This window comes from Malaclemys terrapin, chromosome 1, assembly GCF_027887155.1.
Source record: "Malaclemys terrapin pileata isolate rMalTer1 chromosome 1, rMalTer1.hap1, whole genome shotgun sequence".
Taxonomy (NCBI): Eukaryota; Metazoa; Chordata; order Testudines; family Emydidae; genus Malaclemys; species Malaclemys terrapin.
This window is the reverse complement of record NC_071505.1, coordinates 218104903-218125147: the sequence shown is the minus strand read 5'-3', so window position 1 is coordinate 218125147 and position 20245 is coordinate 218104903. Positions and strand designations below refer to the sequence as shown.

The window sequence follows — 20245 nt, the reverse complement described above, 5'->3', positions numbered from 1 at the left end:
TCATTCAGTGGCCCCTCTGACAGTTTTGCAGGTTTCCTGCTTCTGATATACTTTAAAATGTTGCTGTTAGTTTGTGTCTTTTGTTAGTTGCTCTTCAAATTCTTTTTCAGCCTTTCTAATTACACTTTTACACTAAAGTTGCCAGAGTTTATGTTCCTTTCTATTTTTCTCAGTAGGATTTGACTTCCAGTTTTTAAAAGATGTCTTTTTGTCTTTAACTGCCTCTTTTACTCTGTTAGGCATGGTGGCATTTTTGGGGGTCCTCTTACTGTTTTTTTATTTGGGATATACATATAATATGAGTCTCTATTATTCTGTTTTTTAAAAGTTTTCATGCAGTTTTCAGGCATTTCATTCTTGTGACTGTTCCTTTTAATTTCCATTTAAAAGCCTCCTTGGTTTTGTGTAGTTCCCCTTTTCTAAGTTAAATCCTACTGTGTGGGTTTCTTTGGTATTTTCCTCCCTACAGGGGTGTTAAATTTAATTATATTATGGTTGCTATTGCCAAGTGGTTCAGCTATATTCTCCTTTTGAACCAGATCCTGTGCTCTACTTAGGACTAAATCAAGAATTTCCTCTCCCCTTGTTGGTTCCAGGACTAGCTGCTCCAAGGAGTCATTTATGGTGTCTAGAAACCATCTCCGTATCCCATCCCGAGGTGACATGTCAATATGGGGATAATTGAAATCCCCATCACCAGGGTCTGCTGCTGCCCCCCAGCTAGAAGCATGGGCTGCCACACCCAATCTCAGTTAAGGAGGTTTACTCTTTTATAACAAAGGTTGACAAACAAGCAGAAGGGAGTCTTAAGTCAAGACCTAGGAGGTCGCAAGGCTCAGCACACAGTTCCTCCCCCCTCCCCTAAACAGAGCATATGACAAACTTCAATGAAGCAGGCACAGGGCAAGCAAACAAGCACACTAGCAGACAACAAACTCACCCCCAGGGTCATGTAGTCTCCTCCTTAGCCTGGAGAACTCCCTTGCAAAACTGCCCTGATTTGCTGCTCCTGTTCGCACATAAATGCACACACGCTCATAACAAACTGAAAGTGTGGAGGGTCCATGGCTCGCAGGGACTTCATATCATGGGAATTGAGCTGCAATTTTCATTTCCAAATGACAGTAGCTTATAAGATCAGGCTACTCTGAGGTGTTTTTCTGGGGAAAAAGTTAAACCCCTCAGCATATTTACCCTGTGCTCAAATGTTAACTTCCTGTCTCAAAACAAACCTTTTAAAAAGTTTGATCAGATTGAATGGACAAGCTATAGCCACATAGAAATAGCTGTGAAGGAGAATTTTGCACCTTTCATGATACATCCCCCCTTGGAACTATAGTTTTGCCCACGCTTTTAAAGTGTGTGTGTGCTTATTTTGTATGTTCAAAGCAGAATGTTAATTCATTTTTTCTACAGATGAAAAGCTAAATATTCTTTTATAAATCACTGCAAATATAATTAATTTAGATTAATTTCTGCCACTCTTACATTAATTAGCTTGTTCTGCATGAAGCTCCATTGCTTCATGGGGCTACTTGTACAGTAAAATGCTATTCAACATGAATAAGGGTTGTATAATCTAGAATGTTCAAAATGCAGAAAATCTAGAACCTCTGTGCCCATGTGAAGCCTCACTGAAGTTCCTTGTAGCCTCTAATGAGCACCCTCTCCCAGAAGACATAATTTCAGTAAAGCAGGTAATCTAGCACAGATATAAAATGCACCGGTTAGCCCAGTTTACAAGATGGTGCCATTTCTTTACACTTAATATACAGGAAGAATTGGTGACAATGACAATTTATTGGTGAAATGAATCACTGAAGTGTGTTTAAAGAAGGAATCTGAGTGAAGAGAGAGTGGTTGTTTGGTGCATAGGGAATGGGAAACTGTTGCATGCCTAAGAGGTAGCACAGAAGGAAAGTATAAAGGTGAGTGAAGACGGATACAAGTGAGCACTAATGTAGAAGGCTGTGGTAGAGTTTAGGAACAATTTAAAGAGAGTAGGATGAAATGAGAGCAGAGTTATACAGGGTCATAGAGGTGAGGCCAGTAGCTTGAGAATAATACATAAGTTAATAGGTAGCTAATGAAGACATTTATATAGGGAGTGATATGAGCTGAGAAGGAAGGGGAAATTTATTTTCAGAGCAGCATTCTGCATGGATTGCAAAGGGAACTTGTGGCAATACAAGAAGGTTAAAGAGAAGGAGCTTGCAGTAACGGAGGTGTTCAAAATGTAGAGAACTGTTCTAATGGTAGAGGTGACAAGGTAAGGTGAATTATGAAGAAATTAAGTGAAAAGCTGGCAGTCTTTGGAAACAATGTGAAGGAACAGGACCCAAGCAGAAAGGGAAAGAGTCAAAACTGTTTCTGAGTTTGGCACATGGGTAATAGGGAGAATAGTGGAATTATTGATCAATACAGGTCTTGATCCTGTATTCACTGAACTCCAAAGCTCTAATTCACTTCTTAGGTAAAGGATCAGGCCTTAGAGAAGGGAGGAAGTGGGAGGATTTGGGTGTGAAATTAAGGAATTCAGAAATAAGACATCATATGGTTTGTGAAAATGTATATGGGTGAAGGTGATCATGAAAGAATAGATTTCATTATTCCAATGAAAGAAAGGAAAGGGAGCAGCAGAATAAGAACATCAGACTTCAAAAAGCAGACTTTAAGAAACTCAGAGAATTGGTAGGTAAAGGCCAATGGGTAGAAAATATAAGGAATAAAGGAGTTTGGGAGAGCTGACAGTTTCTCAAGGGAAAATATTAAAGGCACAACTGCCAACTATTGCAATGTGAAAGAAAAATAGGAATAGGGCTGTGATGGGTTGTCCCCCTTTAAGGTACCACCTGATGTATTGAGATACCGCTGAGTCTGCCTGCTCTGCCAGCCTGGATCCCCTTTACATTGTCTTGCTGAGCCAGGCTCTTAAACATCCTCTAGCACACACAGGCAGGGCCAAACCCAGCTGCAGAAAGACACAAACACTGAGAACAGCTCTGGGAAGACTCAGCTTAAGGGACTTGCCCCAGCACTCAAGTGCCCATCTCCCTTGGAGTGCAGACCCAAAGGTATAGTGTCTTGTGATGTATAGAATAATCTGCACAGTGCAAGCTCATAAAAATTCACCCTTTTCCTCAATGTGAAGAGAGATGTGCACACCTTCTTGCCCCTGCCCCCATTAGAAATGGCACAAACTGGGTTTAATAAAACAAAATACATTTATTCACTATAAAAGGCAGATTTTAAGGGATAGAAAACAGAACAAAGCAGATTACTAAACAAAAAAACAACAAAAAACAAACAAACAAAAAAACAAAGCTAACAAACTAAGCTTGATTCACTAAAGAAATTGGCTACAAATAGTAATTTCTCACCCTAAATGTTGTCTCAGGCAGATTACAGAGATTCTTGGAAGCCAGTTGCACTGCCCTGCAGCTTGAAACTTCAGGGATTATTCCTCACAGGCTAGACACCCTTCCAGGCTGGGCTCAACTCTTTTCCCCCAAGTTCAGTTCTTGTTTCCAGGTGTCTGATTGCGAGGGGAGACAGAGGAGAACCTCAATGATGTCACTCCCCTGCCTTATATAGCTCTTGTGTATGGCAGGAACCCTTTGTCTTCCAGTGGAACACACTGGCATTCCAAGGGGGGGCGGGAGGTCCAGTACCAGGTGACCCAGTCACATGTCTTTGCAAGGTCATAGCAGTCATTACTTGCAGGCTGTCTGGAGCATCCACAGGAAGACTAAGCTCTTTTACAGTCCATTGTCTTTACTGATGGGCCATCAGCTCTGTCTGGCTTTTCCATTGTTGTACCTGAAGGGCTAGTTGTGGGTGTCACCCAAAGTAGCACATTTGAAATACAGATACATGGTCAATATTCCTAGCTTCAGATACAAAAATGATACAGGCATACAAATTGGATAAACACATTCAGTAGATCATAACCTTTTCAATGATACCTCACATGAGCCATCTTGCGTAAAGTATATCTCAGTTATGCCATATCCATATCATAAGTATATTTCCATAAAGAATATGGAGTGTAACGTCACAATGGCTCCATCAGGAACTCTTTAATGACCTGAAAAGCAAAAACAAATCCTATGAAAAGTGAAAATATGGACAAATTCCGAAGAAGTAGGACAAAAGAATAGTACAAGCATGTAGGATGAAATCAGGAAGGCTAAGGCACAAAATAACATACACAAAGGGGATGTAAAAAGCAATACGAAATTGTTCTATAAATACATTAGGATGAAGGGAAAACTGAAGGAAAGTGTAGCTCCTCTACTTAGAGGGGAAGGAGAGCCAATAACAGATGAGATCAAGAAGGCTGAGGTGTTTAATGCCTCTTTTGCTTCAGTTTTTACTAAAAAGGTTAATGGTGACAGATACTCAACACAATTAATATTAACAACAAGGAGGAAGAAATGCAAACCAAAATAGAGACAGAATTGGTTGAAGAATATTTAGATAAATTAGATGTATTCAAGTCGGCAGGTCCTGATGAAATTCATCTTAGGGTACTTAAGGAACTAGCTGAAGCAATCTCGGAACTGATAGTAATTATTTTTGAGAACTTGTGGAGGACGGGTGAGGTCCTAGAGGACTGGAGTACCTATCTTTAAAAAGGGAGAACAAAGGAGACTTGGGAAATTACAAAGCAGTCAGTCTATATTAGATGTCTGGAAAGATACTGGAACAAATTATTAAGCAATCAATTTGTAAGCATCTAGAGGATAATCAGGAAGAGCCAGCATGGATTTGTGAAGAATAAATCATGCCAAACCAACCTAATTTCCTTTTGACAGGGTTATTGGCTTAGTGAAGAGGGGAAGCAGTAGTGATATATTTTTATTTTAGTAAGGCTTTTGACACAATCCCACAACATATTCTCATGAACAAACTAGGGAAATATTTCTAGATGAAATTCCTATAAGGTGGATGCACAACTGGTTGAAAGACCATTCTCAAAGAATAGTTATCAGTGGTTTGCTGTCAAACTGGGAGGATGAATCCAGAGGGAGTCACAGGAGTCAGTCCTGGGTCTGGTACTATTCAATATTTTCATTAATGATTTGGATACTTGTGGAGTATACTTATAAAATGTATGGATGACACCAAACTGGGAGGAATTACAAGCACTTTGGAGGAATGGATTAGAATTGAAAATGGCCTTGAGAATTTGGAGATTGGTCTCAAATCAACAAGATGAAATTCAATAAAAATGCATGTGTGAAGTATTTCGCTTGGAATGGAAAAAATCAAATGCAACTACAAAATGGGGAATAACTGGCTACGAGGTAGTATTGCTGAGAAGAATGTGGGCGTTATAGTGGAGCAGAAGTTGAATATGCGTCAGCAACATGATGCAATTGTGGAAAAGGTTATTTTCATTCTGGGGTGTATTAACAGGAGTGTCATATGTAAGACACAGGAGAACATTGTCTTGCTCTGCTTGCAACAGGTGACGTTTGTCATTGAAGGTTTTTAAGAACCGGTTGGACACACACCTGTCCGGGATTGTCTAGGTTTACTTGGTCCTGGCTCAGTCCAGATGACTTCTCAAGGTCCCTTCCAGTCCCACATCGCTATGATTCTACATTAAGTGGGGGAGTACACAGAACAGAACAATGGAGCAGTGCATTATGACTGAAAATTGAATTGTAGACTGGATTGGTGAGAATTTCAATATGAATCTTTTTTCACATTAATCCACACACACAAACACCTACCTTTCTTTCACAATGCATCTTTTGTTTATCACCTGATTCTACTATGTGGTAGTTTGGATGAGCATTCATAAAAAAATATTTAAAATAATGGTGCATGGGAGGCGTTTGGCTGATCCCATGCTGGAATGCAAATTTCATGATTTTTTATTTGACCATATTAAGGAATTTCTCATTGTAACATGCTTCTGGGGACACTCAAAGCTGTGAGCTACTGTGTTACCCCTCTGCCTCAGCAAGAGTGAATTTTGCTGGAGATTAGACTGTGTCAGCTCCCTGACACACCAGTCTGTTTTCCTTACTGGCAAACTTCTTGAGACTCTACCAGTCTTAACGTTGTCTAGCGGTAATAATCGGTGTGAACTCCAGCCCCCGAGCTCCTCAGAGATGTCTCTTTGCACTGCACAGCACTTATCTCTGTACATTCACAGACAATATTAAGTTTGCTGCTCTTTTATAGAATCAGTAAATTATAGCTTATTAACTTATCGAGTGGAAGCACATCCTCTCCTTCAAACACAGTGCTGAGGTGGTTTATAGTAAACATAAAACACATTTATTAACAGATGGTCATAGGTTAAGTGATAGCAAGTAGAAGGAATAAAGCTAGAAATGGTCACAAACAAGTAAAAGTGAAGATACACTTTCTAATGTGACAGACCTAACTCAACAAGCTACAGTCTTTGTTCAAGGTAGTTTCCTCACCACTCTTCCTTTCCCAGAAATAGCTGCTAACTCTTAGAGTCCTCAAAGAGTCCAAGGTGCTGGTTTTCCTTGTCTCCTCAGGTGAAGGATAACTTAGTCTTTCAGTGTGTCCTTATATCTCAAAGTCTGCCCATGTTTTGAGGATTAAATTGATCCCCTGGGGTTCAGTCTCCTGCCTCCTCTCAGGGGCTGACCCCATCTTGATTAAGGTGTCCCTGGGGTGCTCCCATGTGATGCTTTTCAGTGATGAGCTGCCAAAATCTTAGGAACCAGTTCCCCACCGGGTCTTCAGCGGCACGGCAGCAGCGGGTCCTTCAATGCCGGAGCGAGTGAAGGACCCGCCACCAAAGTGCCGCGGAAGACCCAGTAGGGAACCACCCGGTGAGTACAAGCCCCACCTGTCTCCCAAAACAGCCTAACCCTCCATGTCCTGCCTCCGACTGCCCCCCTCAGAACCTGCAACCCATAACCCCCCCCACTCCTTGTCCCTTGACCACTCCCACCCTAACTGCCCCCCAGGACCCCACCTCCTACCCAACTCGCCCTGCTCCCTGTCCCCTGACCACCACCCCCCAGAGCCTCTGCCCCCTCCAACCCCCCCCATCCCCAAGATTCCCTGCTCCTTATCCATCCTGGCCTCTTACAATGCCACTTACCCCCGCCTCCCCCCCTCCCAGAGCGTCAGAGCATGGCGTCCAGGAGAGGCCCTGGACAGTGCTGCAGCGGCGTGGCTCTAGCGGGGCCTGAGCACCCACCTGTCGGCCACAGCTTGTAGCCCCGCCACAGCCTTACCTTGCGGCTCTGAGCCAGGGGAGAGCCTCAGATTCTCGTGGGGGCCCCTGCGAGGCCTGGGAGAAATTGCCCCAAATTGCCCCACTTGCCCCCCCCCCGGGCGGCCCTGGAGCTCGCAGCCCCCCCCCCCTTACTTTGCTGGCAGCTGCTCAAAGCGGCAAGTCTGGGGAGCTGAGCTACCAGCGGCTTGGCACGCTGCAGCTCTGGGGGACAGGGGGAGCGGGGGAGGGGCCAGGGGAGGTCCTAGCTGGGACTCCTGGGAGCTCAGGTGGGGGACCTGAGTTGTTTGCCCACCCGCTTGGCCCTTTAACAGCTGGTTCTCCACCGGTGTCTAATTTTAGCAACCGGTTCTTGCGAACTGGTGCGAACCGGCTCCAGCTCATGCTCCCTGATGCAATTTTACAATATAAATGTTCTCTTCCTGCAACTCTTGATACAAATGAATAGTCCATTGAATTTGGCCACACCTGGTTTGAGGTGTTGGACTCTTTCCTTTGTCTGGAGAAAACCTGTTTATCAACTCCTGACATGCCTGGTTTAAACATCTTTTAGTCACAGACTTTAAAAGATAATATCCATGAGTATCCATAAAGCCACCCCCAGCATTGTCATATACATTTCCCTAGGATATTATTGACCAGTGTGTTATTTCAAACGATCCCTTACAAGGCATATTGTGTACAAATGGCATTGCAGTAGTGTGTAGGGTGCTGAGGCTCACACTCATGCCTTGGCACAGATTATGCACTTTACATGTTGATCAACAGCACAGAGCCATTAATGCAAAGCAACTGGCTGTTTTCACAGACTATTGGGAAACAACTGCCTTTGCAATCTGCTCACACTGATAGTCCTGGAGCTGTCAGCTCTCATGCCTGAAAAGCTGCTACCTTCCCATTCTCTGGTTCCAATGAGCACTCTCTAGAGACCAGACAAGAAGAATACTCCTGGGTCTTCACACACCAATCAATAATAAAGACAATCAATTCAAATTCCCAAGAGGAAGAAATAAGTGGTAGCAATTGCTCTGTTACAATGGAGTAATGAAGATGGATTTGCGGAGCTAAATGGCTTGCAGTGGAGTGGGTCAATTAAATTGGAATGGAAGGGCATGAAAGAAGAGGACTCACAAGGTATTTTTGGGTTGAAATATATAGGAAGAATTAAAGGTGTAAGACAAAGTTTTCAAAAGTGAGTTAGGCATCTAAGAATCTAACTCCTATTGCAAGTCAAAGGGACTTAGGCTCCTAAAACAGCTAGATGCTTTTAAAATTTTTACCCATAGTCTATTTTCATGCACAGAAATTTATGCGTGTAACTGTATATTATGAAAATAAGGAGACTGGATAGTTCAGGAGATTGGCAATTGCATATAGTGCCTTCACCTCTAGATCACTGGTCTGGGGGCAGAGCTGCTAAGCAAAGACTCAATGTTAGACAGCCTAAGGGCTTGTCTACATGTCAGGTTACTGTTTGCTGCACAGTAACGTCCCATGTGATCACTGCTACAGTGCAGTGAAAGTTCTTAGCGTACTACTGCTTCAAAGCCTAGTATACTAAGCTGAGCTGCAGGACTTTCGCAGCACTGATCGCAGGGGATGTTATTGCGTGACAAGTTGCTGTGCGGTAGATTCATACGTTGGTTTGCTGCAAAGTAACTTTCTGTGTAGACAAGCCATAAGCGAAATGATCTCAGTACAGTAACCCCATAATTGGCTCTTACATGCATTTCTATTGGGAATCTCATCAGAAAGGGACAGAAATTAATAGGCATGGTGAATGTACTCTCCTATAATTCCAAGAGGTGGTCCCCCTAGTGCAGAGCTGAGGCTCTTGTGTGGTGTGAGGAAACTTACCCCGCTCCTCTGGTTCCTGTCCTATGGACAGAGATCATCACTCTTCAGGGATGTTAATCCAGCAACTTTCAGGAGCTCTTTAATGCACATAAAAATTGGACTTAACTGAGATTTTCTTTCCTCAAAACTTTGCTGGGATTTTACCTACATGGCTCATTAAATTCAACAGGAGATACTCAGCCAAAACCCTATGCAACACTTCAAAACTGTATTGCTGAATGTGTAGTGTTTGACCTCAGTGTATGTCAATATGCAGATAGCTCTGGTAGTAGCTACTCGAGAGGAAATGCTTTCTTTCTGTGACTCATTCTGTAATCACCTTGATCTGTCATGCCTCTGTCTTTGGTGGGAGGACAGGACATTCTTGGTGAAGAACCTTTAATTCTGGAACTTGCATCTCTTTGGTCTGACAGTCTGAGTCCATTGACATTGAGGGTATATGTTGCAAGGCTGTATATTTGCTCGGGTTTTTTCCTGAGGTCAGTCAAAGGCAGGACGCATGTTAATCCTCTGTGTGAGGAAAAGAGTTCTGTTACTGTTGCCCATTATGTTTATTTAGATTAATTGATTGATTTTGTGTGTGTGTGTGTGTGTGTGTGTGTGTGTGTGTGTGTGTGCGTGCAATTTTTTATTGTTCATCTGCACAGGCGAAGGATATTAGGCACAGGATCTACAAATTGCAATGTCAGTAAAATCGAAATGCCACTCAGATAAATAAGGACATACCTAAATTGTGGTGCAGCATGTCAAAATTTATGGATTGTCATGGGGAAAAAAGGCAAACGTGCCGAGGAAGTCATGAATGTTTTATCCTACATTTACCCTGCTTATCTGATTGGCTGTAATGATCACAGTGGGTGTGATCCAGCTCCAGGTGAAGTCATTGGAAAGTCCCCCATTGAGTTTAGCGGGAACTGGACTCACACGCTGATGGAGTGCATGCATTCAGTACAAGGCCAATATATAAAACAACAGTAGTATCACACCAAGCCACTCAAACCAACACCATGCAACCCAAAGCATCTAGCAGCCCGACTTTCCATTTGCCAAATCCTTCCCCCAAACAATCCCAAAGCACACTGATCCAACCATCCAGCTTCTGAACCAGTTTGCCATCCCTGGGTCCTAACAAGTACAATTCACATACAATCAACTGCTGAACCAGGATTCAGCTCTGACAATAAGCCAGACTTCCATTCGAGCTACCAACCCTGTTTTCCCTCAGTTCTGTAGGATAAACACCTGACATAATTTCTCAGATGATGAACACTCCTACTAGGAACACATCAACCCTACCTTTGAGCTGTGAAGTTAAAAAATAGAGAGAATTGGCAAAAACTTTAAAAAATCACAGCAGATGGAAAAAGGGCCATACTGATAAAGCAGTAAGCTGCCAGCGCACCATAATGTCAAAACAGATTTTTTTTCCAGGCATAAGGATACATTTTCTACACAGCACATAAAACACACTCAGAGTCAGAAGGGCCTGATTCTACTACACTTATTGATTTCAGCAGAACTTCTTGCAGAGCAAGGCATTGCTCAGAGTGACAGATGACAGATTCAGGTGACAGATTCAGGCTCTGTATTAACACAGTGCCAGTAAAGGGTGAGATGAGTAATTTCCATAAACCCCTTTGTTGGGAGCAGCATGGAGCAGCAGTGGCACAGAGAAAGCAGTAGGAGGTGTTCTGACTCCTGGCATGTAGGCATAGGATGTCTCTCACGTAAAGGGTCCTACCAAATTCACAGTCCATTTTGGTCAATTTCAGAGTCATGGGATTTTAAAATTGGTCAATTTCACGGTTTCAGATGTTTACATCTAAAATTTCATGGTGTAGCTGTAGGGGTTCCATCCCAAAAGGGAGTCGTGGGGGTCACAAAGCTGTTGTCGGGGTCGGGGTCATGGGATTGCCACTCTCACTTCCGTGCTGCCTTCAGAGCTTCCTGCAGCCAGGGGAGGTTCCCAGAGGGGGTCTGATCTCTCGCATGCTGTTGGGAGTGCCCCATCTGGGGGCTCCTAGCTGCTAGTTCTGGCTGGGATGGGGAGGGATGGTACTTCCTCTTCCCCTGCATGGTCACTTTCAGGGGGGAGATCAGACCCACCTCTAGGTACCTCCCCCAGCTGCAGGAAACTCCACAGCAGCACAGAAGTCCCCTCACTCTGAAGGCAGGGCAGCCGTGGAGTTTCCTGCAGCCAGGGGAGGTACCCAGAGGCAGCTCTGATCTCCCCCCAAAAAGTGGACATACAGAGGAAGAGGAAGTCCCATCCCTCCTCAGCCCCGCCGGGGTTAGCAACTGGAGCCTGGTGCCCAGTAGGAGCCCCTGACTGGGGCACTCCCAGCCCTGCCCCACCCTCTTCCCTCCAATAGCTAGATTTCATGGGGGAGATCTGATTTCATGGTGTCAGGGTTCCTTCCCCACTCTGAACTCTAGGGTACAGATGTGGGGACCCGCATGAAAGCCCCCTAATCTTATTTCTACCAGCTTAGGTTAAAACCTGGTACTTTGCCACCACCAAGGGATTTAACAAGAAACAGGGAAAGGACCACTTGGAGTTCCTCTTCCCCCAAAATATCCCCCCAAGCCCTTACACCCCCTTTCCTGGGGAGGCTTGAGAATAATATCCTAACCAATTGGTTACAAAGTGATCAAAGACCCAAACCCCTGGGTTTTTGGACAATGGAAAAATCAGTCAGGTTCTTAAAAGAAGGATTTTATTAAAAAGAAAAGGTAAAAATCATCTCTGTAAAATCAGGATGGGAAATAACTTTACAGGGTAATCAGATTCAAAGAGCCCAGAGGAACCCCCTCTAGCCTTAGTTTCAAAGTTACAGCAAAACAGGGATAAACCCTCTAGCAAAAGGAACATTCACAAGTTGAGAAAACAAAGATAAACTAATATGCCTTGCCTGGCTATTACTTACAAGTTGAAAAATGAGAGACTTGTTCAGAAACATTTGGAGAACATGGATTGATGTCCAATCCCTCTTAGTCCCAAGAATGAACAACACCAAACCAAAGAGCAAAAACAAAAGCCTCCTCCTACTCTGAAGATTTGAAAGTACCTTGTCCCCTTATTGGGCCTTTGGGTCAGGTGTCAGCCAGGTTACCTGAGCGTCTTAACCCTTTACAGGGAAAAGGATTTTGGAGTCTCTGGCCAGGAGGGATTTTATAGTATTGTATACAGAAGGGTTGTTACCCTTCCCTTTATAGTTATGACACATGGTCTGTGAGGCATTTTTCATGGCCGTGAGTTTGGTAGGGCCCTACTCATGTATCAGAGCTTTGCACCCAGCGTGCTTCCTGTAGGCCCTGCCCCATGAACTGGTGCCCCATGGACATGGAGAGAGTTAGAGCCCAGATCCTATGTCCACCTCTCTGTGCCCACTTTGGGGTGCTGTGCACCATCAGGGGAATAGAGGATGAAACACTTCCTGTGCTCAGGAGCTGCATTTCTGCCTGGCCTTCTGCTCCTTGCACATTTGCCCCCACTGTGCACCTATGAAAGGATCAGGTGGAATCAGGCTAGGTCAGGGTGGGCAAACCTTTTGGCCCGAGGGCCACATCGGGGAATAGAAATGGTATGGAGGGCCATGAATGCTCACAAAACTGGGGTTGGAGTGCGGGAGGGGATGTGAGCTCTGGGTGGGGCTGTGGATGAGGAGTTGGGGGTGCAGGAGGGTGCTCCAGGCTGGGATCGAGGGGTTTGGAGAGCGGGAGGGGGATCAGGGCTGGGGCAGGGGGTTGGGGCATGGGGAGAGGCTCAGGGGCGCTTACCTTAAGCAGCCCCCCGAAGCAGCAGCATGGCCCTGCTCTGGCTCCTATGCGGAGGCGTGGCCCCCCCTTCTGCAGACACTGCCACTGCAGCTCCCACTGGAGCACGTAGAAGCTGGAGCGGGGCCATGCCGCAGCTTCCGGGAGCCACGTGGTGTGGACCCGACTCAGCGCCCCGTCCGGAGCGCCGGAACGGGACTGAGCTGTGTGGTGCAGCTTGCGGGCCGGCTGAAAACGGCTCACAGGCCAGATTTGGCCTGCGGGCCATAGTTTTCCTACCCCTGGGCTAGGCAGAATAAGTTTATTCTATTGCTGATACACGTATGTCAGTTCCACAAAATGCAATTCCATCATCTCAGTACTACAGCAGGTACCCAGAATTGTGCGTTGTCATAGTCAGATGATACTAGACACAACGTGTTCAGTTAACTAAGCTATTGTAAAGAGGAAGGCACTTAAAGATGATATTGGCTTTAGCTTGATCAAGCAGAATAATAATTTTGGGTCTATTTGTTTGTTCCAGTAAATTGGATCCTCGTAAAATACCATGCAATTACTGCATTTCAGAGGTCCCTGAGATCTTTGTCCTTTTTTTGGTGCTTAATGGCTGAAATTGTCATCAATGAAGAACAAAAGAGATTTAAGGCTATTAATGGTTACAATATATTGCACTATGGAGAATGTTTCTAAATAGGCCCTAAAGGAAAGGGATTTCTATTTTTATTAGGCACTGTCATGCTTAGGGAAACAGCATGATGCACTCCAAAACGACATCAGAGTAAACAAAGTACATTACTCTTTGGTGAGAAATGTCACATTTATAAGTAAGCATTCAGGAGACCACATGTGCATTTGGTCCCCCTACTTCTTGCCTCTTGTGAGTGATGTGTTGCTCCCTCTTTCCTCACAGTTAACACTCTAGCTAGGTGTCTCTGTTTAGATGGAAGAAAAAGTTGTATTTGTCCAAAGCTCATGGCAGCTAAAATCAATATATGTTTTCCTGGTTCCTCTTCTAGTTTCAACAGTCTCGCTCCTGCAGGCTGGTAGGGCGAAGAGGTGGTGCGATGGCCAGACTTTCTCCTCACCCCTGCTAGGGAGCATTAGACCCCTGTGGAGTGCAGATAGTAAGCAGAGCCTGCATTCTTCTGAGCATAGGCACTGCAACTTACATGGACCATGCAACGTAGGAGGAAGGCTCCTTGATTTCTCCACTCTTCTCCTGTACACCTCCATAAAGGCCAGCTACAACTGGCTCTCAGTTTTTCACCTGGTCCTTAGGCAAACTCACTGATTTCAATGTGAGTTTGTCTGGTATAGGGCTAGATTATGCCTTTAGGTATATCCCTGAGCAAATGGTGTGTAAATTGCATCACTTCAGGAAGGCCCTGCACCTCAAAACTGGCACCTTTCTGCAGCACAGTTACCTCCTTACTTCTCCCTTGCTTTGGGAGGTGGAGGAAGTAATTTGCTGCTGTCCTCTATCACCTGCAAACTGCAGAGTTCCCAGGCCAGCTCAGCTGTGCTTACTGGCATATTGGTGACTGGAGTCAAGGCTCTGCTCATTCCCCATCCATTCGCTGCCCACCTGCTCCAGGTGGGGGTAATAATGGGTGCTTAGCACTCTCTTATTCCTGTATGCCCAGACCCAAGATGTGGGAATCCCACACTGGGCAATTAGCGGTGTTCTTACTTCCCTGTGGGAGCACATAGTTCGAGGGAGACTCTAGGCCTAAGGAGAGAATTTACAATGAGTTGTGATCTCAAGGGTAGGCCCTGAATATGCTTGTCATTCTTCACTCAGCCTGTTAGGATTTTCACATTCATTTTCTGTGTATGTGAAAAGAAGTGTTTTTCCTTCTCTATCTCTGATTGTGCTTACACATCTTTCCACTCCCCCCACCCCCCAGTTCATGTGTTGTGCCTGTATCCCATTCTTTGATTTTCAATAATTATTCTTTCCTTATATATCCCTTTGCCCAAATAAATGTCCAAGGAAAATTGTCAGACACCTGGGAATTGTTTTATACCTCTCATATAATGACAACACCATTGACATTGTAGTTGAAGGGTACGTCTATACTTACCTCCGGGTCCGGCGGTAAGCAATCGATCTTCTGGGATCGATCCCGGATGTGCTCGCCGTCGACGCCGGTACTCCTGATCCGCGAGAGGAGTATGCAGAGTCGACAGGGGAGCCTGCCTGCTGCATCTGGACCCGCGGTAAGTTGAACTAAGATATTTCGACTTCAGCTACGTTGTTCACGTAGCTGAAGTTGTGTACCTTAGTTCGAAGTGGGGGACCAGCTAGTTAGTGTGGACCAGCCCATAGAGAATCTGATTCACGTGAAGAAAAAAGTCACCATGTGCAGACTGAATACTAGAGAGTACAGAGTTTGGATGAAGGTGAAAAAAACTCTCAAGGGCAAGGAGAAAAGATAAATCTAGAAATGACCATATCTAGTAAATGAGGCATTCAACATAAGACACCAGCACCAGAGAATGTGCATCAAAGGCCACTGACAAAAACAGAGTTAACAACTGGAAAAGCCTCAGCAGACAATTCTATGCACACTTAATTCAATTCAGCAGTACTCCTGTGTGATGGAGTGTACAGACCCCCCTCTAGCAGCTGGCAGGGAGAGGCTTACACGCTACTCATAGAGAGGAAAGTCCACAACTACATATCATAAATATGGGAACTGTCAAAAAAGCATGTCTCAGCCAACTCTGGAGAATTATCTCTAGGATACTGAGGGCTCAATTCAGGAAAATATTCTGTAAGGTACTAAGTAGTTACAGGAGGTGTGCTGCACTTTAAAGGACCGGGCCTCTTTTAGAAAGATGCACACTAGGAAGTCTGGATAGCTGGCAGTAGGCTCAGGCCTGCTGGGGAGATGATGGGATCGTAAATACTATGAAACCCTAGCTATCTGGCAGACAAGCAGTTGCCCTCTTTCTGATGGATTCACACTTCAGCTATCCTTTTTTGGGACTAACTCCATTTGGAAACCGGGATGAAGATTTTTTTTTTATTTTAAATAATCATAATAATACCTAGCTCTTATATGGATCCAAAATGTATAGGTAATCCAGTCAGTAGAACGTCAAAACCCTGGAGTATGGTTGCATACTCAGCCATGGTTTATCCTATTCTAGAAGACTAAAAAGTAGCCAAAAATAATGTAATAATACTTAATGAAAGGATTAGATGCATATCAAAACAGAGGACTTGATTTAACATCCAGTTTTGCTTGGTTTTTAGAGGTAGGGATTTGATTAGTCAAATCAGGTGAAAGCTTGTGGGTTTTGGAACAGACCCTTATGGGTTTGGAACAGGCTCTGAAACCTCAAGTGCAGTTGAAGAGTTTTTGCCACTGTAATGCCAAATGCACTATTCGATGAGATAATCTTCAAGAAGGGATACAAGTGTATGAAACTTTTTAAAATTAAAAGTGTTGTGAACACTCTTTCCTTAAAGCCACACTTCCCCTTTAAGGCTAACAAACGATTATCCCCACACCCTATGTGAACTACTAACAAAACCAACAAAAGAAAAATCTTCAAAAGAAAAAAAATAGAGGGAATTAAGATGTGTGCCAAACTGGACCACGGAGTCATTTTTCTTTTTTATTACATGCATCTCCTATTCTTTCCCTAGACATTATTTAACTAGGCCCCCATTTACAATGTGCAAACAGACTAACTTCACTGGGGCTCTCTGCAGGTGCAGCCCCCTATCCCACATTATGAATGTTGTTACATAGAGTGTAAGTTTATTTGGCAAATGCCTTTTTTATCTGTAAAGTACCTATTATAAATCATATGATGGATTTATAAATAAATGCAAATAAGGAACAACAAATTCATGCCTCATTAATAAATTGGAATTATTTCAGGATAGCAAGGTGAATGTGCAGAAAAGGAGAGTGGATGCATTGGCAATATTTAGATATACAGAAATTGTTGGCCAAAATTCCGCAGCTGGAATGAATGCCTTGAGTGAGAAGATATGAAATGAGCAAAATGTTGGGTTTACTAGACTGAAACCTGGGAGAAGGGAAGAAAAGGAAATGCTGTTAAAAACTACACCTCTGACTGAGGAAAAAGAGAACAATGCAGCACTTCATTTGCAGTAGCTTTTAGGCTGGTATTTGTTCCAAGACAAAAGAGAAATTTGCACAAAACCCTTTTGTTAATAAAACTAAGATTGCTGGACTCCACTGAAATGCACTTTTAAACACCCCAAAGGAATGTTACTTTTTACTTTTACAAATATTCTATGCCTTTCATAAAAATGCAAATGTGAAATACAGAATTTTTAAATATCAGGAAAATTTTAAGATTAAAAAATTGGTAATGGGAAAATAGAAAAAAAGTATGTAATATTAACTGCATATGTGAACTCTGCCACTGCCTGAATTAAATCATCTAGCCTTAGTCCAATCTGATTGATTAGGAATTCATTTAAAACCACCTCTTTGTTACATCATAGCTAAAGAGCAAGTAGTTAAAAATTAAGTATCATTTAGGCTCCCTTCATGTTTATGCACTTCAGTGATTCCTAAATAATGGGGAAGGTTGGAGTGGGGAACAGAGGAAATAGTGTTGTTATCTACCAAAAGCTGTGCCTAGTCAAGATTGGTAGTGACCAAACATTGTTATGCTTAAGAGGCATCTTGGTGTCTGATGTGAAAAGGGTTGGTTGTCTGAATCCTGTTTTTAATGGACAGGAGTCTACATTAATAGTTACCCTTGTTGGAAGTCTCAGCAGAAAGGCCAAGGACTGAATGGAATAGGCATGATGACTGAACTGCCAGAGATGGTCTCTTCATCGCTGGGCTGAGGTGTGGGGCAATGTGGGAAGATTACAATGCTGCTGCCTGTGTTGTTCTGGTTTGGTGGATTAACAAAGAACTTTTGTGTCTAATGTTGTCAATCGAACAGTTTTCATAAATCCTTACATGAAAAAAGTAAAAATATTTTCTCACAAAACCAATCTAACCAAAGTAGTTGTGGTGATATTGTTTCTTTGATGGACATGCACATGACTTTGACTGTGAAATCTCACTTTTCTACTTAGTTTCATCCACATCTGTACCAGTCTGTACAGATGTCGATGGATCTGTGCTTTTGCTTCACTGTATATTGCAACATTTTTATTGCATTCCACAGGTCCTCCAGTAAACGTTACTTGCAATATTTTTATCAACAGTTTTGGATCAGTCACAGAAACCACAATGGTAAGTGTTATGATGCCACTGGCAAGAAAACAACAATACTTGATATGTCATGAACAGAACCTGTCAATTTTTCTATTTATTGTTCAACTTGCAGGTCCTCCTGTAAATGTTACCTGCAACATATTTATCAACAGCTTTGGTTCAATAGCAGAAACTACAATGGTGAGTGGGACTGACCATTGAAGCCATCTTGTGAAGGAGTGGGATGTGGTATAGAATGGTGCTATTATAGATGAAGGGATAGTTACTGACTTCCTAAGCTACTAAGAATGTACCTATAGTATTAAAATACGATAAACTTTACATACCATAGTGCTAAAGGTTAGGAATAGCTACTGTTGGTGTTTGCTTTTTTTGTCAGAAATGGTGCTCTAAATAATAAATACTTTGTCAAAGTAGTAAAAAAATATGGTTATGACTTAAATAAATGTATCCCCTGGATATACACATGGAAATCAAGGTTAACTCTAAGAGAAATGTCTGATGGCTCTGTCTCACATTTGCATCATAATGCTACAATTAGAGCTTTACATATTTTAGTAATCTCCAGGGCTATAAATTAGAGTTGTGTGACATTTCAGTAATGAAACTGAAATGAACCAGATACAACTCTTCTGACTTCAGGTTTTGTTACAGATGGGAAACTTTGATCATTTCACCAAAACATGGGTGAACCTATAGGGGCAATCTTAACTACATTTAAGTGAATTTGGCCTATTTATGGTTTTGAGATTGAAACCAGGAAAAACTCAACCCAACATCAGGTAGACTGAGACAATTTTCTCCCAGATTTGCTTTGAGTCTTTGCTTTTGTTTGAACCTGACAACTCAAAGCAAAACGGAGTGGATATTAATCTATACAATTAGGTTCAAAGAACAGATTCCCCACAAATCCTTGTGACCCTTAAGTGCTGAGATTCATACACCTCTATTACAATTTAAAAAGAAGAACTTTTGGTGCACATGCTCCCTTCTAGTGCTCATAATTCCTGTTAATGCTGAAGGGACTTTTTTTAAAATAGCATAGCGCTCTGGACAGGTAGTATTTGGCCATCTTTCCATTCATGGATTCTTATGCTACAAACTGGCCTATAGACTTTGATGGGACTATACATGGAGCCAAGCTACAGTGATTGAGTGCGGTGGAGTCTTGTCCATAGTAGTTTAAGTGTTCAACCCACTACAGAAACTAGAAATGGGTTGGCACCACAGAATGAATTCATATTTTGAATACTTGAAAATTCTGGAGTATTTGGATCCAGGGATTTAGTTCAGTCTACTATAGATAAGGTTAGCTACATGTTGCAATTTGGATTCAGATTTAACCTTTCCCTGCCCCCTCCTACCTAAAAATCAGGTGTATTCACAACCCCATTGAAATGAGAATATACCTCACTCCACAACAAAATCCAATGAGATTCCTGTGCACCACTTTAAAGAAAGAGCTGTGAGCTATTCTGAAGTAATCACACAGCAGTTCTGACATTGTGTTGTTTAGTCCCCTTATGGCTCCATCCTATGCTGCTGAGTGCCTTATAGACCTGCTGAAGTCAAAAACAGTAGAGAATTCTCAGCACTTGGCAGGACCAAACCCCTATAATCAACATCAAACACATTATCTATAAAAAGACATGGCAAATCAAGCATAGGTTTTAAATAATATGGTTATAAATGTTGCCCTGAAATGTTTGCGTTCTGAAAGAACATGTGTGTTTCTTAGCTAGTTAATAGATACCTAATTTAAATATTTATTTAAATTTTAAAAAGCACTGAAGAGATTTAGGAGCTCAAGTCCTACAGAAATGAGTGGGACTTATTCTCCGAAATCCTTTGGTGCTTTTGAAAAACCTCTATCTAACTTTTCACTAAAGAATCAATGAACTGCATTTTTAACAAACTAGGCAACTTTCTTACATAATATGGAAAGAGAGTGTCCCCAATATAAACAATAAGACAGGTTTCAGAGTAGCAGCCGTGTTAGTCTGTATCCGCAAAAAGAAGAACAGGAGTACTTGTGGCACCTTAGAGACTAACAAATTTATTAGAGCATAAGCTTTCGTGGACTACAGCCCACTTCTTCGGATGCATATGTTCCATTCTATATGCATCCGAAGAAGTGGGCTGTAGTCCACGAAAG

General features: G+C 42.9%; 1 protein-coding gene across 6 annotated transcripts in view; it reads left to right on the top strand.

Annotated features, from left to right (window-relative positions):
• Positions 1-20245, top strand: part of GLRA2 (glycine receptor alpha 2) — a 163177-nt gene that overhangs the window by 16747 nt on the left and 126185 nt on the right. For 2 of the 6 annotated variants that reach the window (XM_054016504.1, XM_054016507.1), the window contains exon 3: positions 18203-18270. The exons of 2 other annotated variants lie outside the window; for them this stretch is intronic. In XM_054016504.1, coding sequence (XP_053872479.1) covers positions 18203-18270 — 68 coding nt within the window. Of the gene's footprint in view, positions 1-18040; positions 18109-18202; positions 18271-20245 lie in introns of all 6 variants that reach the window. 2 more of the 6 variants (XM_054016503.1, XM_054016506.1) reach the window with 1 other exon arrangement.